The sequence below is a fragment of the Nycticebus coucang genome, chromosome 2 (assembly GCF_027406575.1).
Source record: "Nycticebus coucang isolate mNycCou1 chromosome 2, mNycCou1.pri, whole genome shotgun sequence".
NCBI classification, from domain to species: Eukaryota; Metazoa; Chordata; class Mammalia; order Primates; family Lorisidae; genus Nycticebus; species Nycticebus coucang.
Window position 1 is genome coordinate 116,799,482 of NC_069781.1, and position 19,514 is coordinate 116,818,995.

Below are 19,514 nucleotides of genomic sequence, written 5' to 3' on the forward strand. Positions count from 1 at the left end.
TGGGAAGCTGAGGCGAGAGAATCACTTGAGCCCAAGAGTCTAAGGTTGCTGTGAGCTATGATGCCATGGCAGTCTACCAGGGGCTACAAAGCGAGACTCTTATCTCAAAAAAGAAAAAAAAAAAGAAGAAGAAAGCATATACAGTGTCAGTGATGCCCAATCCCCTTTCACACTGACTTTGGTACTAGTAGACTGACAGGCTTCAGAGACAGCCCCCACCTACTTGTGCCCACTCCTCTTGTTCCCATGTTGTGGGCAGCCTTTCTGTGTCTGCGCTGGAAGGTTTTCAGGGGTTTGGTGTGCTGAGCTATGTGCAGATAGCCAGTGCAGGATCCTTGAGAAAGACCTGCCCAGTCCCAGGGGAGAAATGGGGCTTGGGAGTTCATAGTGAAGCCCCATAAGCAGGAAGATTGGGCAGGTGGACGGCCATACCGATGCCTACTCACTAAGCATCTGATCCTTCTTGTACAAGACTCTGCATCCTTTGGAGAATGTGGCATTGATTTGTCAATTAGTGCAGCACTTGGCTCTCCTGTCTGCTTGCATCTCTACAGGGTGAGGAATTTCAGCTCAGCGCTTCCCCTCTTATACCTGGGCCCAGGTGTGGAGGGTGTAGTTAGGATGCTCATTTTGAAGCCAGATTGTTTTCAGGAAAGGGCTGGGCACACACTGCCTGTAAAGGCCTTTGTAGGAGACAGAGTACCCTTCTTCCTCCTCTGGGATTTTGCTGTCCAAGGTAAAGATAGAGATCAGCCTCACATGCTTTGTTCCCTGCCATGGTGTTAGCACTTTTCTTGTGTTGGGGTTAATCACCTCTTGCCATCTCCACAGTGAAATATCTGGGGCTGTTGGCCATGTCTAAGATCCTGAAAACACACCCCAAGTCTGTGCAGTCCCACAAGGACCTCATCCTGCAGTGTTTGGATGACAAGGACGAGTCCATCAGGCTGCGGGCCCTCGACTTGCTGTACGGGATGGTGCGTGCCCTGCCTACCTGCCTGGCCTTCCCCACCTGTGTGTCCTGAAGAGCACACATGTGTCATAAGACCCTTACGTTCTGGGTCAGTAGTGGGGGATGAGGTTGGACAGAGTCACGTGCCCAAGGTCTGACCTCTGCTTCAGGGGCCCATGTGGACTTGGGGGATGGGCCAAACCCATTGGATGGGCTGTGGGGGGTCAGCCTGCTGCCGCCATACTCAGAGGCCATGTGTGCCTCACCCAGTTGACATCACAGGGGTGTGCTACCTCCCTGGCATAGACTTACAGACTTGGGTCTGCCTACAACCCTTGGATTCCATCTCAGTGTTCACAAAACAGGCCAGAGCTGGGCCCTTCCTCACCTGTCCCCTCCCACCTCCCACTAGGTATCTAAGAAGAACCTAATGGAGATTGTCAAGAAGCTGATGACCCACGTAGACAAGGCTGAGGGGACTACCTACCGTGATGAGCTGCTCACCAAAATTATCGACATCTGTAGCCAGTCCAACTACCAGCACATCACCAACTTCGAGTGGTACATCAGCATCCTGGTGGAGCTGACGCGCCTGGAGGGAACTCGCCATGGCCACCTTATTGCTGCACAGATGCTGGATGTGGCCATCCGTGTGAAGGCCATTCGCAAGTTTGCTGTGTCCCAGATGTCCTCACTGCTTGACAGTGCCCACTTGGTGGCCAGCAGCACCCAGAGGAATGGGATCTGTGAGGTGCTGTATGCCGCTGCCTGGATCTGCGGGGAGTTTTCAGAGTGAGTGGGCATGAGGAGTGCGTGATAGGGCATACTTGGTTCCCCCAAGCACCTTACATTCAGAGATAGGGGTGTGCCCAGTGGACCTTCCCACTGTCTGGAACCACCCTGCTGCCTCACAGTCTTGTGGTACTCCTGCTCCGAGGGAGCTGAAGCACTTGCCACTGCCTTTCACATAGCTGGGGTGCTGTACTCTCTCCACTCTGTGCTCTATGAAATGGTACACCCCCAGTGTACCTGACGGAGAGCGATCTTTGTCCACAGGGTTTCCTCTGCCCTGGGGGGCTGTTGAAGGGGGGCTGGACCCTTGCACCCGTGAAAGCTTCAGGTGGGACCTGGGATTGGCTCAGATGCCTTGGAGGTGGGCAGTAGTGAGACCATCCCCCACGTAGTCCACGTCTGCCCTGGTAGTGGGGACAGGGTGTCAGTCCCAGCTACTTGGGAGGCTGAGGCAGGAGGCCAGGAGTTTTAGGTTACTGTGAGCTAGACCTATGACATGGCATTCTGTTCAGGGCAACAGGGTGAGATTGTGTCTCAAAAAATCTGGATTCCTAATTTTTCTTGGAAAAGTGTAAGATTTGCTGCTGGCTTCCTTGCCTCTTGCCCTCCTGCCCCTCCTGCCCAGGCCTGTCCCAACAAGCACCACAGGGCAGCTGCCCCTTCTATTCTGTTATTGCTTCCCTGGCCACTTTCTACCTCCTCCCTGCCACACTCTCAGCCTTTGTCCCACCCTGGACTTGCTGTAGCTTAGTGAATACCTTAGTGAATATTCTGGAGATGAATAATTTTATCACTCTTTTTTTTTTTTTTTTTGTGGTTTTTGGCCGGGGCTGGGTTTGAACCCGCCACCTCCAGCATATGGGACCGGCACCCTACTCCTTGAGCCACAGGCACCGCCTAATTTTATCACTCTTATTGGGTAAAAAGTATACTGTAAACATTTTTTTGACCATAAAAAAAAGCAATAAACTGGGCGGCACCTTTGGCTCAGTGAGCAGGGTGCTGGCCCCATATACCGAGGGTGGCGGGTTCAAACCCGGCCCCGGCCAAACTGCAACAAAAAAATAGCCGGGCATTGTGGCGGGCGCCTGTAGTCCCAGCTACTCGGGAGGCTGAGGCAGGAGAATTGCCTAGGCCCAGGAGTTGGAGGTTGCTGTGAGCTGTGTGATGCTACGGCACTCTACCGAGGGCGATAAACTGAAACTCTGTCTCTACAAAAAAAAAAAAAAAAAAGCAATAAACAGAACACTTTGTTCTCACAGATCACTTCATTTTCCCCGGGGCTGTGTTTGAACCCGCCAGTTCTGGCATATGAGGCTGGTGCCCTACTCCTTTGAGCCACAGGCGCCGCCCTTCCCCTCAGGTTTCTTCTTTGTTCTCTCCCTTCTACTTTTCCAGAGCCAGCCCATGGGGTTGCTAGGGTCTTCCTTTCCGTTGTTCTCTAACTTCGCTATATTCAGCTGTTCTGTAATTCAAATGTCTTTACCGTGTCCCTATTATAGGCCATTTATGGTCTCTGATTTTCCCGCTAGAAATCCCATTTTCTAGCCCTTGACCTCTGGTTAGGAAACAGTCATCCCTCTCATAAGGAGCCCAGGCCTCATCTCAGTTCCTCATCCCAGCTTCCTGTCCCTCAGGCATCTGCAGGAGCCCCACCACACACTGGAGGCCATGCTGCGGCCCAAAGTCACCACGCTGCCTGGCCACATCCAGGCTGTGTATGTGCAGAACGTTGTCAAGCTGTACGCATCCATCTTGCAGCAGAAGGAGCAGGCCTCAGAAATGGAGGCAGCCCAGGCGGTCACCCAGCTCATGGTGGACCGGCTGCCCCAGTTTGTGCAGAGCGCAGACCTGGAGGTGCAGGAGCGGGTAAGGCCAGGTGTGCACACTGGGTTCCATGTCGGACCAGCTGTGTCTTCAATAGGGACTGGGCCTTGGGGAGAGCCCTCGATGGTTCTTTTTGTCCAACAGTGGCCAGTACATGTGGTGCCTTCTTACCTTTTCCCAAAGCAAGCTGGTGAAATCTCCTTGTCACCGTCTTACTCACCTGGACTGGGGGTTGATCAGCCAGAATGGGTGTCTTCAGAGGTGGCAGCAGGTTTCTCTGTGATGCAAGATAGATGGGGACCCTGCTGGCCTATTTGGTGAGCAGCAGGTGGCCAAGTGCCTGAGCTGGGAAACGAGGCATTGGGGGGCCACACAGCTGTGTGACCCAGGGTGGAGGACGAAGGGACGTTTTCTTGCAGGATTCCACAGAATGAGGATGGGCAGCTAACACTTTAGTCCCAGACTCCCAGGTATCTTGCAAGCCATGGTTTCTAGGGGTAGGACATTTCCAGCAGGCTTGGCCCAGAAGGCATATTCTAAAGTAGGAGGCAGGCATGGGGGGTAGATCCAGAGGTTCTTGGATTAGTGGAAAAGAATGTTTAGATGGGTGTGACAGGCCCTTGGGAAATTATTCTTTTTTTTAGTTTGTTTGTTTCTTCTTTTTTTTTTTAATTTATTTTTAATTTATTATTTTTTTTGTAGAGACAGAGTCTAACTTTATCACTCTTGGTGGAGTGCCATGGTGTCACAGCTCACAGCAACCTCCAACTCCTGGGCTTGGGCGATTCTCCTGCCTCAGCCTCCCAAGTAGCTGGGACTATAGGCACCTGCCAGAATGCCCAACTATTTTTTGTTGCAGTTTGGCCAGGTCTGGGTTTGAACCCGCCACCGCCAGTATATGGGGCCGGCGCCCTACCCACTGAGCCACAGCGCCACCCAGTTTTTTTCTTTCTTAAATCTTTCTAAAAGTTTTTTTGCACCCACTAAGCAATTTTTCATCCCTCATCTCCCATCCTCTCCTGGTGGGAGTCTTCAGTGTCTGTCTTAGCCTCTGTGTGCCATTGTGTAGCTTGGGAACATTTAGAACAAAGGAATAGGGTCAGACTTCAGCTTCTCCAGTCGTTCCTCCTTTATCTGCATTTTCCACAGGGATGGTTCTGAAAAACCACTGAAGATACTATGTTAATTAGGTGCCTGCCTTTCCGTTTCCATGGGGAACCAGAATACCTGGTGGCTCTGGTCACCCATCCACCTTTCAAGGCCAGCCAGGCCCCAAACTTCCTCCAAAGGGACACAGATTATTCTTTATTCTCCTGCTGGGGGGCCTAGGAAGGGCCTGTGTTCTTCTCTCGCTTCTTTTGGTGTCCTATGGGCAACATGGGTTCTCTGTGAACTAGACCACACACCAGTGCTACGTGGTACCTGCTAGATGGTACATCAGATTTCTCGGGGTGCAGACCCAGTGAGCAAGGGGCATCTTCACTTGAGGCATGAAGCTCCCTCTCCTATGTTCCTGCTCTCTGGATGTGTCTCTTCTTCATAGCAGTGACAGTGGTGCAAGGGCTGGGCCATGATTGATGTGGCTGTGCATTGCCATCCTAGGGAGCTGGGCCACAAAGTTGGCCAAGTGGCCTTCTGAGTGTCATTTGTGACCCATCCATGTCCCCTCAGGCGTCCTGCATCCTGCAGCTGGTGAAGCATGTCCAGAAACTACAGGCCAAGGGTGTGCCTGTGGCAGAAGAAGTGAGTGCCCTCTTTGCTGGGGAGCTGAATCCGGTGGCTCCCAAGGCCCAGAAGAAAGTTCCAGTCCCTGAAGGGTGAGAACGTGCAGGGCTGTGTAGCCACAGCCTGCTGCTGTGGTTCCTGGTGACAGGGGATATTGCTAACTCCATCCAGCACCCACTGTCAGCCAGAAGGGGCAGGAGGTGCCCCTCGGGCTGGCATCCCCCTACATGGACTGACATGTGCACTGGCCACTTGTGCGGCCACCTGTGGGCCTGGTGCTGTGCCCAGAAAGTGGGTCTGTCTCGGCCCTTGTTGTGAGCCTCTGGGCAGCATATGCCTGCATGGGCTATCAACTTTCCTGTGTCTGAGGAGGCCTAGGCTTCGGCTAGGCACACAGTGACCTTTCTTGTGTGGATGCCTGAGGTCATCTCGGTACAATGCTTAGCTGGCTGGGGAGGCCAGGGCCACTGTGTGACCTTTGTGTCTGGTGCAGCCTGGACCTGGATGCCTGGATCAATGAGCCCCTCTCAGACAGTGAGTCTGAGGATGAGAAGCCCAAGGCCATGTTCCATGAGGAGGAGCAACGGCATGCCAAACACCGGCCACCAGAAGTGGATGAGGAAGAGCTGGCCCGGGTGAGGGGCAGTGTCTTAACCTCATTCTTTCCCTGTCTGTCTGTCACTCTCTGTCTGTCCTTCTCCATCTGACCCTTTTCATCCTGGGAGTCTGCTAGATAGGCTTCCTATGCCCTAAGCAGACACATGAAGGAAAGGTTGGGTCTCATTGAAATGGGGAGCAGCTTCTCTGGGTCCTGGAGCCGCCCTAGGAGAACCTGTTAGCCTGACCTCACCATGGGCCATGTGGCCTGCGGGAATGCTTGGCTGGGCCTGTGACCTCTTAGGGTTGCTGCTGTGACATGCTGTTAAAACATGCAGGGTCTGGGTGGTGCCTGTAGCTCAAAGGGATAGGGCGCTGGCCCCATATGCCAGAGGTGATGGGTTCAAACCCAGCCCTGCCCCCAAACTGCAAATAAATAAATAAATAAAAATTAAAAATAAAAAAAAAAAACCAAAAACATGCAGGTCTGCATGGCTCCAAAGGGCAAGTATGAAAGTCTAGCCTCTGGGTCCCTCTCTTAAGGTGGTACCTATCCCATCTCCAAGCTACCAGGATGCTCCTGTGTTAGCCCCTTTTCTCTTGAAGTCAGTGGGTCCCACCTTGTCTGCCCTCAAGGTCTTCCTCCTATCCCAGTTTCAAGTAGCAGATGCCCAGGGAGGTGCTGAATCCTGCATTCCTGTGCCCTCCTGGATGAGCCTTTGGACACTGACCTAGTGCTCAGTAGCTCTGGGTCCCTGCCTCTGCCTGCTCCTGTGGGGGAGGCAACTGGTTTCCTTGTCTCTTGGACTATCAGAGATGCCTTTTCCACACAACACGTATTCTATCCAGCCATGGGCCTTGGTGTCCTTGTTAGCAAAAGGCTGATAGTAAAAATAAGAGATCCATCCTCTCCTGCCCTGGGGCTAGACATTCCTTTGCTGATTCACCCATGTTCACTGTGAGTCCTGTTGTTCCTGTAGCGTCGAGAGGCCCGGAAGCAGGAGCAGGCCAACAACCCGTTCTACATCAAGAGTTCTCCATCCCCACAGAAGGTGAGACAGGTTCTTAAACAAATGTCCCTAAGGGACGACGGCTGCTTAGCTCCCCTGTGTCCTAAAGGTACCCAGGGGTGAGCATCCCTGACCACCAGCAGTAGCTTGGGTGGCCTGTCCTCAGGGAGCATCAGGTCGCAGGGTGGAAATATCCACTGATGCACAGTAGCGTAGGGCTCTTGGCCACTGCAGAGCGGGAAAGAGAGAGAGGAAGGACAGGGCCCCAGCAGGAGCATGGGCTTCCATGCTGAGAGGGGGAAGAGTTGGTGCCTCTTGGGAGGAAGGTAGCACACATTAGGCACATCCTTTGGTGCTGTCACATTCTAGATTTTGGCCTGTCATGCAACTGCCACCCTATGTCACCTGCTGCCCTCTGCCGAGTCCCTGTGGAGCATGTCCTGCTTAGCATTTTCATGTCCCAGGGTTTGGGGGATCCTCAAGTTTCCAGCTGTTTGAGGCAGATCTTGGGAGTGGATTTGGGGGGCATGTGGCACGTGGCAAGTGTGGATCCTTGCAGGAGCCTTGGCAGTTTCTGGGTTGGCTGTCCAGTTCCATCCCACCCCATGTAGTTCCCGTTCTCTCTGGCCTTGGTGGCATTGGGTGTTGTCCAATTTTCTGATACTAGTCCTCCTCGTGGGCATGACATGCTGCCTCATTCTATCTTTGAGCCTGTGTTGCTTTTCTAATTTGAGCAAAAAGGATTCTGAAGAAAAAAAAGGGGCAGCGCCTGTGGCTCAAAGGAGTGGGGCGCCGGCCCCATATGCCGGAGGTGGCAGTTCAAACCCAGCCCCGGCCAAAAAAAAAAATTAAAAAAATTAAAAAAAAAAAAAAAAGGAAAACTCTACTTCTGTTATCTTATTTGAATGACAACATTTGCCCTGTCTTTGAGAAACTGCCAGGGACAGGAGTTGTCTTATAGCCCAGGGCCCTGGGGCCCTGCACTCCTTGGAATGTCACTGGGTGACTTGTTTGCCCTGAGGCTCGTGTTCTTAAGGCACACCCACACTGGCCCAGCATTCCGTAAAGCTGTGTGATTGCCTTTGCAGCGCTACCAGGACGTACCAGGCGTGGAGCACATCCCGGTGGTGCAAATTGATCTCTCAGTCCCGCTGAAGGTCCCAGGCAAGTGTCTACCAGCCTTGCTGCTCCCAGGGCTGCTGCCATCCATCCCCCCATGGCTCAGTTGCACACTGAGCCCGCTGCCCACCCCCAGGGCTGCCCCTGTCGGACCAGTATGTGAAGCTGGAGGAGGAGCGGAGGCATCGGCAGAAGCTGGAGAAGGACAAGCGCAGGAGGAAGAAGAAGGACAAAGAGAAAAAGGGCAAGTGCTGCCACAACTCGCTGCCCACTGAGAGTGATGAGGACATTGCACCTGCTCAGCAGGTGGACATCGTCACAGAGGAAATGCCTGAGGTTAGCTGGGGGCTTTCACTGTAGTGGCCTTGGGCAGAGAGGGCACTAGGTGAGGTGTCTTTTTTCTGCATCTCCCTGTACTTGAGCCTGCCCTGGCCCGAGTCCTGGAGACCCTCACTGGCCGTGAGTGGATGCCTCCCACATCTTGCCCCAGGAGGCCAGAGGCCCTCCTTACAGCCTCCAGGGCAGACATATGTCTACTACATTTCTAGGGCCCAGCGGCCATAGGTGTATGTGGATGCTGTTCAGCATCCTCTGATGGAGCCATGTCACTGTCTGTGTGCCCCTTGCACGCGTGCTCCTGGTTTTCTCCAGCAGTATCCATGTCAGAGAGTGAGAGGACCTCACCAGGCAACAAGGGCAGGTGCCACAGACACCATGTTCCTCTCTGTCCCCTCAGAATGCTCTGCCTAGTGACGAAGATGACAAAGACCCCAACGACCCCTACAGGGCCCTGGACATCGACCTGGATAAGTAAGGAAGGGTGCTGCAAGTGTTCTGGTGCGTGGGCTGGTGGGGCTGCTCTGTGGCCAGCTTCAGACTGATGGGCACCTCCTCTTGCCTGGGGGCTGGACTTGGGTAGGGTGGACAGGTAGGGTTGTGTAGAATAGGCTCTCCTATTCTAGGCAGTGTCTAGTCACCCATCTTCTTGCCCAAGACTTTCCCTGACCAACTGTGGGTTCCAAGGTCCTCTACCTTGGGTCAGTGAGGAGGTCCTTGTGCCAGGGTAGGGTGGGTGTGGCTGTCAGGGCCCATCCATGGAGATATCAGCAGGGACCCTAGGCCTGGCCCGAATGGGCCTTAGGCTGTGCTGGGACTGGTTGGGAGGTGTGGGGCTATGCTCTGTACCCTGGGTGCTTTGAGGTCTATGCTCCCACCTCACCTTCGCAACCTCACCCCCAACAAGGCCCTTGGCCGACAGTGAGAAGCTGCCTGTGCAGAAGCACAGGGACACTGAAACTTCCAAGTCCCCTGAAAAGGAAAACGTTGCTGTGGTAGAAAAAAAGAGCAAAAAACTTAAAAAGAAAGAGAAGAAGCATAAAGAAAAAGAGAGAGAGAAAGAGAAGAAAAAGGAGAAGAAGAAGGTAAGGTAGCACCCAGACTAGAGTCTTGTCCCTCCTTTCCTTCCTTGCTCTGGAAGGGTGAGGGTTCAGGGACAGTGGTGAGTACATGGGACACAGATGACTCTCAGCCAGGGTAGAGGTGCACTGGCCTCCCCACCATATGCCGTGGGGCAACAAGGAGCCACCCATGGGCTATGTTAGAGGAGGCCCATGAGGACCAGACTACCTGCATGTGTGTGAGTCCTCAGCAGCACCAGACCTGTCAGAGCTTGGTTGAGGCCAAGAAGCCACCTGGCAGCTGCAAAACCTTCTCAGCGCCCACACGTTTTCACACAGGAAAAACATGCCATTTTATTTTAAAGAAGCGTGTCCCCACCCCACCCCCAAAAAGCGTATATATGTGGGGCTAGTTCACACTGTTAGAACCACTGGTGGGAGGGGTGGTCTGTTCTGTATTGACAAATGTGTGGGCTGCTTCTGGCTGTCCGACTGCAGGAACAGGGCACATACAGGTACATGGATCCGTGCATGGATGTTCCTTTAACAACCATAGCCAGAGCTAGAGGTGGCTGACATAGTCAGGTCTCAACACTTATTGTCACTGTTAGCTCATCTCATTAATGACTTGGCTCAGGGCCCTGGTGGGAGCACCGGGGGTGGGTAGGGCTGCCCTGAGCCCTCCCCCCTGATTGTTATGTGCTGCTGTTGGGAAAGCCCATCTTTCTGTGGTTTTAGGGCGAGGACTTGGACTTCTGGCTGTCTACCACCCCACCACCTGCCACACTCCCATCCACGGTAAGAGCCTGACAGGTGTCTTTATGTCTTCAGAGGTCGCGCCTGGGATAGAACCTAGAGCCACAGCTCTGAGGTCTCCTGGCCAGGCACTGTGCCTTCCCCATCAGCACATGGGAACCAGGGTGTTGAGTGCTTAGTGGAGCTGGGAGTGGGGGGCTCCTGTGGCCTGCAGTACCAAGCAAGGGCCCGATAGGAAGGGAAAAACAGCTGGACCTCAGTGTCTATGATCTCTGCCAGTCCTCTGTCACTCAGGGAGTTGAGGGCACAGGACTCAGTGGATGCCCAGGGCTGAGGGTAAGCCTGGTATCTGGAGCTGCTCAGGGTACGATATAGTAAGCAGCCTCTAGTATCCCCCTCCTACCTCCCTGCAGGACACACCGCTCAGTGCAAACACAAGCATCGTAGCTGCCCCCAAAGATGAGCTGGAAGAACCCAAGAGAGAGGCACAGGACGAAGAAGATGACGAGGACCAAGACCAGGAGAGGGTGAGGGCCTGAGGGCAGACACCCTGTAGGCTGCAGAGAGGGAAAACCCAGGTGGGCTGGGATGGGTCTGTCCCTCAGGCCACATGCATCAGGCACCACCCACATGGTGAGGATGCTTGTGCTGGATGCCACAAGAAGGGCAGCCCAGCACCCATCTTCATGTATGCAATCTTTTGAAACAGGCTCACGGGGCGGCGCCTGTGGCTCAGTGAGTAGGGCGCCGGCCCCATATGCCGAGGGTGGGGGGTTCAAACCCAGCCCCGGCCAAACTGCAACAACAACAACAAAAAAATAGCCGGGCGTTGTGGCGGGCGCCTGTAGTCCCAGCTGCTTGGGAGGCTGAGGCAAGAGAATCGCGTAAGCCCGAGAGTTAGAGGTTGCTGTGAGCCATGTGACGCCACGGCACTCTACCCGAGGGCGGTACAGTGAGACTATCTCTCTACAGAAAAAAAAAAAAAGAAACAGAAACAGGCTCACTTTGTCATGCCTGGTAGAGTGCTGTGGTGTAATAGCTCACAGCAGCCTCAGACTTGCGGGCTCAAGTGATTCTCTTGCCTCAGTCTCCCAAGTAGCTGGGACTACAGGCGCTCACCACAATGCCTGGCTGTTTTTAGAGACAGAGTCTTGCTCTAGCTCAGGCTGGTCTCGAACTCGTGAGCTCAGGTGATCTGCCCACCTTGGCCTCCCAGAGTGCTGGGATTACAGGCATGAGCCACCATGCCCAGCCGTTTTGGGACAGTCTTACTGTGTTGCCCAGGCTAGAGTGCCATGGCCTCAGCCTAACTCGTAGCAACCTGGAACTCTTGGGCTTGGGCTTGGGCTTGAGCAATCCTGACTCAGCCTCCCAAGTAGCTAGGAGTACAGGTGCCCACCATAATGCCCATTTAGTTTTAGAGATTGGGTGTCGCTTTTGCTCAGGCTGCTCTAGAACTCCTTAGCTCAGGGTATCTACTAGCTTCCACTTACCAGAGTGGTAGGATTACAGTTGTGAGCCACTGCACCCAGCCTCACAGTGGTTTTTGTTGGTGGTTATGGTTTTATATTCTCATTACAGGTTTTTGGGATATAATTCATAATCCATAAATTCCCTTTTCCTAAGTGTGCAATTCAGTATTCTTAAGATCACAATTATGGGCGGCGCCTGTGGCTCAGGGAGTAGAGCACCGGTCCCATATGCCGGAGGTGGCGGGTTCAAACCTAGCCCCGGCCAAAAACCACAAAAAAAAAAAAAAGATGACAATTATGCAACCACTGTCTCTTAATTACAGAACATTCCATCACCCCATAAGGAAGACCTCTCCCCATTAGCAGTCACTACCTTTTCCTTCCCAGTCCCCGTTAACCATGAATCTATGTCTTGTGTCTGGGGATCTGGGGATCTGCCTGTTCTAGACATTTCTATAAATGGAATCACACTGTGTGTCCTTTTGTTCTGACTTCTCTCACTGACCACAGTGTCCTCAAGGTCCATCCACATTGTAGCCTGTCAGAGCTTCCTTCCATTTTGTGGTTGAGTGATATTCCCTATGGGGATGCACTACGTTGTATGTGTGTGTATCTATTGATAGGCACTGGTTTGTTTTTGTGAATTATATTGCTGGCATTGTTGGTGTACGAGCTTCTGTATGGCTGTGTGCTATGCTTTCTCTCTTGTGTATGTTCTAGGATTCTTCCTGTCCTGCCCCTCAGTGGTGACTGTTAGTTCTGAGCTATACTAGCTCCTGCCACTGGCCAGGGAGTGAGGTCCTTGCTATAGCTGGGTCTGATCTGGTCAAGTCTCCGTGGTCCTGGGCTGCAGCTTGTCCTATAGTCACAGCCTGGCACGAGTGACCCCCACCCTGATGCCATTGGACCCCATGGCCCACTCTCATGCAGAGAGTGCTGGGTGCTGCTGTGCCTTCTGAGCAGCTGCAGCAGCTCCCTGTGGTGTGCCACTTGCTGACCCCAGACTTTTCCCACCTCAGAAATCTTCCAAGCATAAGAAGAAAAAGCATAAGAAGGAGAAGGAAGAAAGGTCCAAGGACAAGAAGAGATCCAGGAAGAAGCCACCAGGCAGCGAGGAGGCAGCCGGGGAACCTGTGCAGAATGGCACGCTCGAAGAGGGACCTCTCCCGGTGAGGGGTACTTCAGCACCCAGCCCCTCCTACAGCAGGGCGGCTGGGGCTGGGGTTTTTCCAGCTCCTGTGGTTTCATTTTGGGAGAGACTGAGTGGATTCTGGAAGGAGCCAAGCCCCCATGGAGGGTGGTGGGCCCCTGGGGCTTCACAAGCATCCTTGGCCTAGCCCATTGGGACCCCTGTGGTAGAGGCTGTGTTTCTACCATCTGGGGCAGCCAGTGCTGGCCCCCTCTGATGCTCCTGGCCCAGAGTTTTTTGTAGTCCAAGGGATGGAGCTCATGAGTCCTTTCAACTCAACCTGAAGTATCTTTTTCTTCCCCAGCCTATGTCTAGCTACTCGCTTCTTGCTGAAAATTCCTACATTAAAATGGTGAGTGACACAGACATCACCAAGAGGGGGATGGGCAGCATTCTCTTTTAACACAAAGGATTAGTGGAAACCCAAGGGGCGCCCAGGGGATGTCCCTGGGAGGCCATCCTTGGCTATAGTGATGCTGGACCCGTGCTTGCTACAGGCCAGGGCTGATGGGAGGGTCACTTCAGTGATTACAAGGAGGTGCTCGGGGTAGGGAGTGTGTACATTTCTGCACATACAGAACATCTGTTGCTTCTGTGGTCACCAGAGACAGGCAGCATTCTCCTTCCTATGAGGAACTCTTCCCCCAACCCACAGCACTGGTTGATGCTGGGCCTTACTTCTGCAGACATACGATGTGCAGAGCAGCCTGCAGAGGGACAGCCAGGTCACTGTGGCTGTCATCCTGGAGAATCGGAGTAACAGCTTCCTCAAGAACATGGAGCTCAATGTGCTAGATTCACTCAATGCGAAGATGGCCCGGCCAGAGGGCGCCTCTGTCCATGATGGTGTCCCCGTGCCTTTCCAGCTGCCTCCAGGTGAGCCCGTGAAGCATTTTTGGTCTCACAGGGCTCTCTAAGCCTGAGCCTTCTTTGGTCCCCCAGCTCTTGTGGGGAAATCTGTCATCTGTGAAGTGGGAGTGAGACCAGGTTCAGGCTGAGGTGGGGACACAAGTTTCCCCTTGTGTTTTGCTTCTGAACCCTGTTACATCTTGGGGTGGACCTGGCTTCCCATCAGGCACAGGGTACACAGGCTGAGGCTCAGTCCCTGTTCCCAATTGTCCCACCAGGTGTCTCGAACGAAGCCCAGTTTGTATTCACCATTCAGAGCATCGTCATGGCCCAGAAGCTCAAGGGTACCCTTTCCTTCATTGCCAAGGTACATGCTGTTTGCACCTGGCACTTTGGGGCTCGAGCTGGTGAAGGGGAACTCGCTCTGCAGGCTGAGATTCCCCCAGGACCCAGGCTGGCTGCTACTCCCCATTGCCCCTCTTGGTGGGGTGTCAGGGTTTTAGGAGGCAAGGCTCCCCACTCAGCTGCAGACCTCCACTCTGCTACAGGATGACGAAGGCGCCACCCATGAGAAGCTGGACTTCAAACTGCACTTCAGCTGCTCCTCGTACTTGACCACAACGCCCTGCTACAGGTGCACTGCCTCTGTGATCTAGACCCTCTGTACCCAAGTCCTGAGGCATTTTGGGGAGTTAGTTACCTTGGAGGCATCTTTTGACCTGACTTGTAAAAGTTGAGGACAAAAGCTTGATTTACTAGCTTGTCCTTGGCATGACAGGTCCTGCTGCCTCATGACGCACCTGCTTAGGTGGCCATAACCAAGACCACAGACCAGGCACTTAGGCAGAGGCATCTTTTGACCTGAGTTGGTAAAGTTGAGGACAAAGGATCGATTCACCAGCTTGTCCTTGGCATGACAGGTCCTGCTGCCTCATGTCTGCATCTGCTTCGGTGGCCGTAAGAAAGGCCACTGACAGCACTTAGACATCAAAGGTTTAGTCTCTTACAGTTTGAAGGCTGAAGGTCCAAGGTCAAGGTGCTGGCAGGGTAGGCTCCTTCTGAGGCCCTGTACCTTGGCTGATGTGCTGTTGCTTTCTTCCTGAATCCTCACGTGTTGTCATCTCTATGCATGTCTGTGTTGTCATCTGCTTTGCTTTTTTTTTTGTAGAGCCAGAGTCTCACTTTATCGCCCTTAGTAGAGTGCTGTGGCATCACATAGCTCACAGCAACCTCCAGCTCCTGGGCTTAGGCAATTCTCTTGCCTCAGCTTCCCAAGTAGCTGGAACTATAGGTGCCTGCCACAACACCCAGCTATTTTTTTTGTTGCAGTTTGGCTGGGGCCAGGTTCGAACACGCCACCCTCGTATATGGGGCCGGCACCCTACCCACTGAACCACAGGTGCTGCCCCTCATCTGCTTTTCTTATAAGGGCCCCAGACACTGAATTAGGACCTCCCCCGTCACCTAATTTAACCTTAATCTTCTCTTTAAAGACATGTCTTCAAGCCTGGGGCAGTGCCTCACACCTAGGAGGCTGATGTGGGAGGATCACTTGAACCTGGGAGTTCAAGGCTGCAGTGAGCTGTGAACATACCATTGCACCCAGCCTGGGCTGCAGAGTGAGACCCTGTCTCTAAAAGTTAAAGACCTGTCTCCAAATACAGTCTCATTCTGAGATGTGGAGATCTCTCAGGCCCCAGGAACACAAAGGAGTGTCCTGCCACGTACTATCTGTGGCAGAGTTCAGTCTGCATTGGTGCTAGGCATCCCAAGTGCCTGGCCCCTGCTTGGTGTCACCCATCCCTGTCCTATGTCCTTCCCACAGTGATGCCTTTGCCAAGTTGCTGGAGTCTGGGGACCTGAGCATGAGCTCGATCAGAGTCGACGGCATTAGTATGTCCTTCCAGAACCTTCTGACAAAGATCTGTTTTCACCATCATTTTTCTGGTAAGGAAAGTGAGGAGGCTGATTGGATGGCAAGGTGTTTACACACATACAGTTCTCCCTTGACTAGGCACCAACCCTAGCCCTGCTGGCTCAGCACAACCTTTTCCTTGTTAGAGCCTAGCCTGCAGCCCTTGTACCAAGGCTCACATCTTCGGAGTTCTGGTGGGGTGGGGGGCGCTTTGGGCCAGGCTCCTGCCTGGACTCCTATCTCCTAACTGCCTCTTCTGGCCTCTTGTGGCTGCTGCAGTGGGCAGCCCCAAGGAGGTGACCCTGTTCTGGGAAGGCAGGGCCTTACTTATTGCTCTGTTGCAGTTGTGGAACGAGTGGACTCCTGTGCCTCCATGTACAGCCGCTCCATCCAGGGCCATCACGTCTGTCTCTTGGTGAAAAAGGTTAGTCCAGGGTGATGCCTGGACCTCTTTCAGGGCCTGGAGAGGCTCAGGGAGGACAGGTGTTAGAGGGAAACTGTAGCACTCACTCAGCCTCACTCAGCAGCCCAGACTTCCCTCTGCTAGGTGGGACTTCCTTCTGCTCTCCTGCCTGCTGCTCACTCACCCCCTGGTGTGGTGGATGTCTGGGTCAGGCTCCCAACCCTGCCCCCATGCTGTTGCAGGACAGCCTCTCTCCACTATGCTTCCAGAATGAAGTGGCTTCTCTCTTACCCTCCACTGTGGGGCTCCTCTCACGCACATTCTGTGGGATCATTTCTTTCAACATATTTAATACTGAATTCAATTTGTGAATATTTTGTTAAGGGTTAAGTCTGTGTTTTGTTTTTTCTAGAGACAGTGAGTCACATTTTGTCACCCTTGGTACAGTGCTGTGACATCACAGCTCACAGCAACCTCCAGCTCTTGGGCTCAAGCGATTCTCTTGCCTCAGCCTCCCTAGTAGCTGGGATTACAGGCGCCCGTCACAATGCCCGGCTATTTTTTTGTTGCAGTGTGGCCGGGGCTGGGTTCAAACCCGCCACCCTTGGTATATGCGGTTGGCGCCCTACTCACTGAGCTACAGGCACCACCAAGTCTGTGTTCTGAGGATCATTGGTCTTTAGTTTTCTTCTTTTATCTTGTTTGCCATCAGGATAATGCCTCAAAATGAATTTCTTCCTTTCCTGTTTTTTGAGAGATTGTATGTAATTAGCATTATTTCTTCCTTAAAAATATAAATTCTAAGGCGGCGCCTATGGCTCAGTGGGTAGGGCGCTGGCTCCATATACCGAGGGTAGCGGGTTCAAACCTAGCCCTGGCCAAATTGCAGCAGTAACAAAAAAATAGCTGGGCGTTGTGGCAGGTGCTACTTGGGAGGCTGAGGCAAGACAATCACCTAAGCCCAGGAGTTGAGGTTGCTGTGAGCCGTGTGATGCCACGGCACTCTAAAAAAAGTAAAAGTTCTGGGGCCAGGCGTGGTGGCCCATGCCTGTACTCTTAGCACTCTGGGAAGCCAAGGCAGGTGGATTGCTTGAGCTCAGGAGTTGGAGACCAGCCTAAATAAGAGTGAGACCTCATCTCTACTAAAAATGGAAAAAACTAGCTGTACATTGTGGCATGTGTCTGTAGTCCCAGCTACTAGGGAGTCTGAGGCAAGAGGATCACTTGACCCCAAGAGTTTGAGGTTGCTGTGGGCTATGATGCCATGGCACTCTATCCAGGATGACAAACTGAGACTCTGTCTCAACAAAAAACAATATATATATTTTTAAAAATTGCTGTCATATTTTTCTTCAGGTATGTTGAATCACTGTTGTAGGTGTATAGACAATTACTTTTTTTTTTTTTTTTGAGACAGAGCCTCAAGCTGTCGCCCTGGGTAGAGTGCTGTGGCATCACAACTAATAGCAACTTCCAGCTCCTGGGCTCAAGTGATTCTCCTGCTCTGCCTCCCAAGTAGCTGGGACCACAGGCACCCGCCATAATGCCCAGCTATTTTTTGGTTGCAGCCATTATTGTTGTTAGGCCGGCCTGGGTTTGATTCGAACCCACCAGCTCAGGTGTATGTGGCTGGCAGCTTAGCCACTTGAGCCACAGGCACTGAGCCTTTTGTTTGTTTTTTGAGACAGAGTCTCATTATGTTGCCCTCGGTAAAATGCCGTGGCATCATATCTCACAGCAACCTCAAACTCTTGGGCTTAAGTGATTTTCTTGTCTCGGCCTCCTTTTGTTGTTGCAGTTGTTTAGCTAGCCCAGGCTGAGTTGGAACCCGCCACCTTCGGTGTATATGGCTGGCGCCGTAATCACTGTGCTACAGGCACCAAGCCAGACAATTATATACTCTTGGTATATTGACTTTTTTGTCAATACGCAATGTCCCTAGTAATTTCTTTGCTCTGGAGTCTATCTGATACCAGTGTAGCTACTCCAGCTTTCTTTGATTTGTGTTTCTATGTTGCAATGTACCTTTAACATATTTAAATTTCCAGTTTGGGGCAGCTCCTGTGGCTCAATGGGGTAGGGCGCTGGCCCCATATGCTGAAGGTGGTGGGTTCAAACCCAGCCCCAGCCAAAAAAAAAAAAAATTTCCAGTTTGGAACATGCTTCCATATCCGCCTCTGACCATCTCTATCTTTTAATTGGTGTGTTTAGACCATTTACAATTAAAGCAATTAATTATAGCTAACATTGGAGTTTCAGTCTGCCATTTTCTTTTGTTTCTTTTCTTTTTCCATTTCCTGCCTTTTTTTGACTTATGTGAGCATTATTTATCATTCCATTTGTAAATATCTGTTTTATTTTTGATACTGTTTGTACTTTTTATATATGAGTTTCTAGGGTCTCAGGAGTATCTCAATGGCTTGTGGATTGTATGCGGATTATATGAGGATTTTCTGCCTATCTATGGTAGTGGCTATCACAATAATTACGCACAGATGTTCATTTTTTATACTCATCTGTTTTTGTTAATGTTTCTGTGTTTAATGTGTGGCCCTAGAAAACTCTTCCAATGTGGTACATAGAAGCTGAAAGGTTGGACACCCTTACCAGAATTTAGCTTTGCTCAGTCTACTTGGAATTAATACTTTACTACTTTTAGTGGAATATAAAATCTTAACCACCCCATCAGGATATCAACTGTCAGCCCGTCTATTTACTAGTTGTAATTTGTGTTATGTTTACAATCATGGAAAAGTTGGTCATACCAGTGAATGTTTTGGTTTTCAACTCTGAAATACATTTTTTTTTTTTTTTTTTAATTTCAGATAAATAGGCAGGGTGCAGTGGCTCACACCTGTAATCTTAGTACTGTGGGAGGCTGAGGCAGGTTGATTGCTTGAGCTCAAGAGTTCAAGATTAGCCAGAGCAAGACCTACTCTCCAAAAAAATAGCTGGGCGTCATGGCTGGCACCTGTAGTCCCAGCTATTTGGGAGGCTGAGGCAATAGGATCATTTGAGCCGAAGTGTTTGAGGTTGCTGTGAGCTACGATGCCATGGCACTCTACCGAGGGCTACAGAGTAAGACTCCGTCTCCAAAAAAAAAAATAAAAAAATCTTTTTCAGATTAATATGAGGGTAGAGATGATTAGGTTACAATGTTGTGTTGTGAGGTAAGGTCCCTGTTATAATTGTGTCCTGTACCCAGGATGTTTGCCATATACTCTTACATTGTGCCTATTAAATGAAAGCACACCAATTCCCTTCAAATACATTTTAAAGAACTAAAGTGGAGAATAGTCTATTATGTTTGCACATGTTTATAATTTAGGTTCCGTTTTTATTCCTAATGTTTTAATTTCTTTTGGTACATTTTTTGGTATATGAAGAAGTTCCCTTACTAATTCCTTTAGAGAAGGTCTACTAGCAGCCAGTTCTTTGTTTTCCCTCCTATGAGTGTTATTCTGCCTTTATTCCTCAAGGCTAGTTTTGCAGGATATAGAATTCTAGCTTA

General features: G+C 51.6%; 1 protein-coding gene across 3 annotated transcripts in view; it reads left to right on the forward strand.

The window, feature by feature from the left end:
• AP3D1 (adaptor related protein complex 3 subunit delta 1) overlaps window positions 1-19,514 on the forward strand; it is a 60,264-nt gene that overhangs the window by 37,746 nt on the left and 3,004 nt on the right. For all 3 annotated transcript variants that reach the window (XM_053581075.1, XM_053581078.1, XM_053581082.1), the window contains 19 exons: window positions 832-977; window positions 1,365-1,744; window positions 3,382-3,613; window positions 5,243-5,388; window positions 5,790-5,931; window positions 6,874-6,945; window positions 7,992-8,067; window positions 8,159-8,358; window positions 8,759-8,832; window positions 9,266-9,443; window positions 10,158-10,217; window positions 10,589-10,702; window positions 12,667-12,816; window positions 13,141-13,188; window positions 13,523-13,712; window positions 13,964-14,052; window positions 14,234-14,319; window positions 15,511-15,632; window positions 15,945-16,024. In XM_053581075.1, coding sequence (XP_053437050.1) covers window positions 832-977; window positions 1,365-1,744; window positions 3,382-3,613; window positions 5,243-5,388; window positions 5,790-5,931; window positions 6,874-6,945; window positions 7,992-8,067; window positions 8,159-8,358; window positions 8,759-8,832; window positions 9,266-9,443; window positions 10,158-10,217; window positions 10,589-10,702; window positions 12,667-12,816; window positions 13,141-13,188; window positions 13,523-13,712; window positions 13,964-14,052; window positions 14,234-14,319; window positions 15,511-15,632; window positions 15,945-16,024 — 2,585 coding nt within the window. The remainder of the gene's footprint in view (window positions 1-831; window positions 978-1,364; window positions 1,745-3,381; window positions 3,614-5,242; window positions 5,389-5,789; window positions 5,932-6,873; window positions 6,946-7,991; window positions 8,068-8,158; window positions 8,359-8,758; window positions 8,833-9,265; window positions 9,444-10,157; window positions 10,218-10,588; window positions 10,703-12,666; window positions 12,817-13,140; window positions 13,189-13,522; window positions 13,713-13,963; window positions 14,053-14,233; window positions 14,320-15,510; window positions 15,633-15,944; window positions 16,025-19,514) is intronic.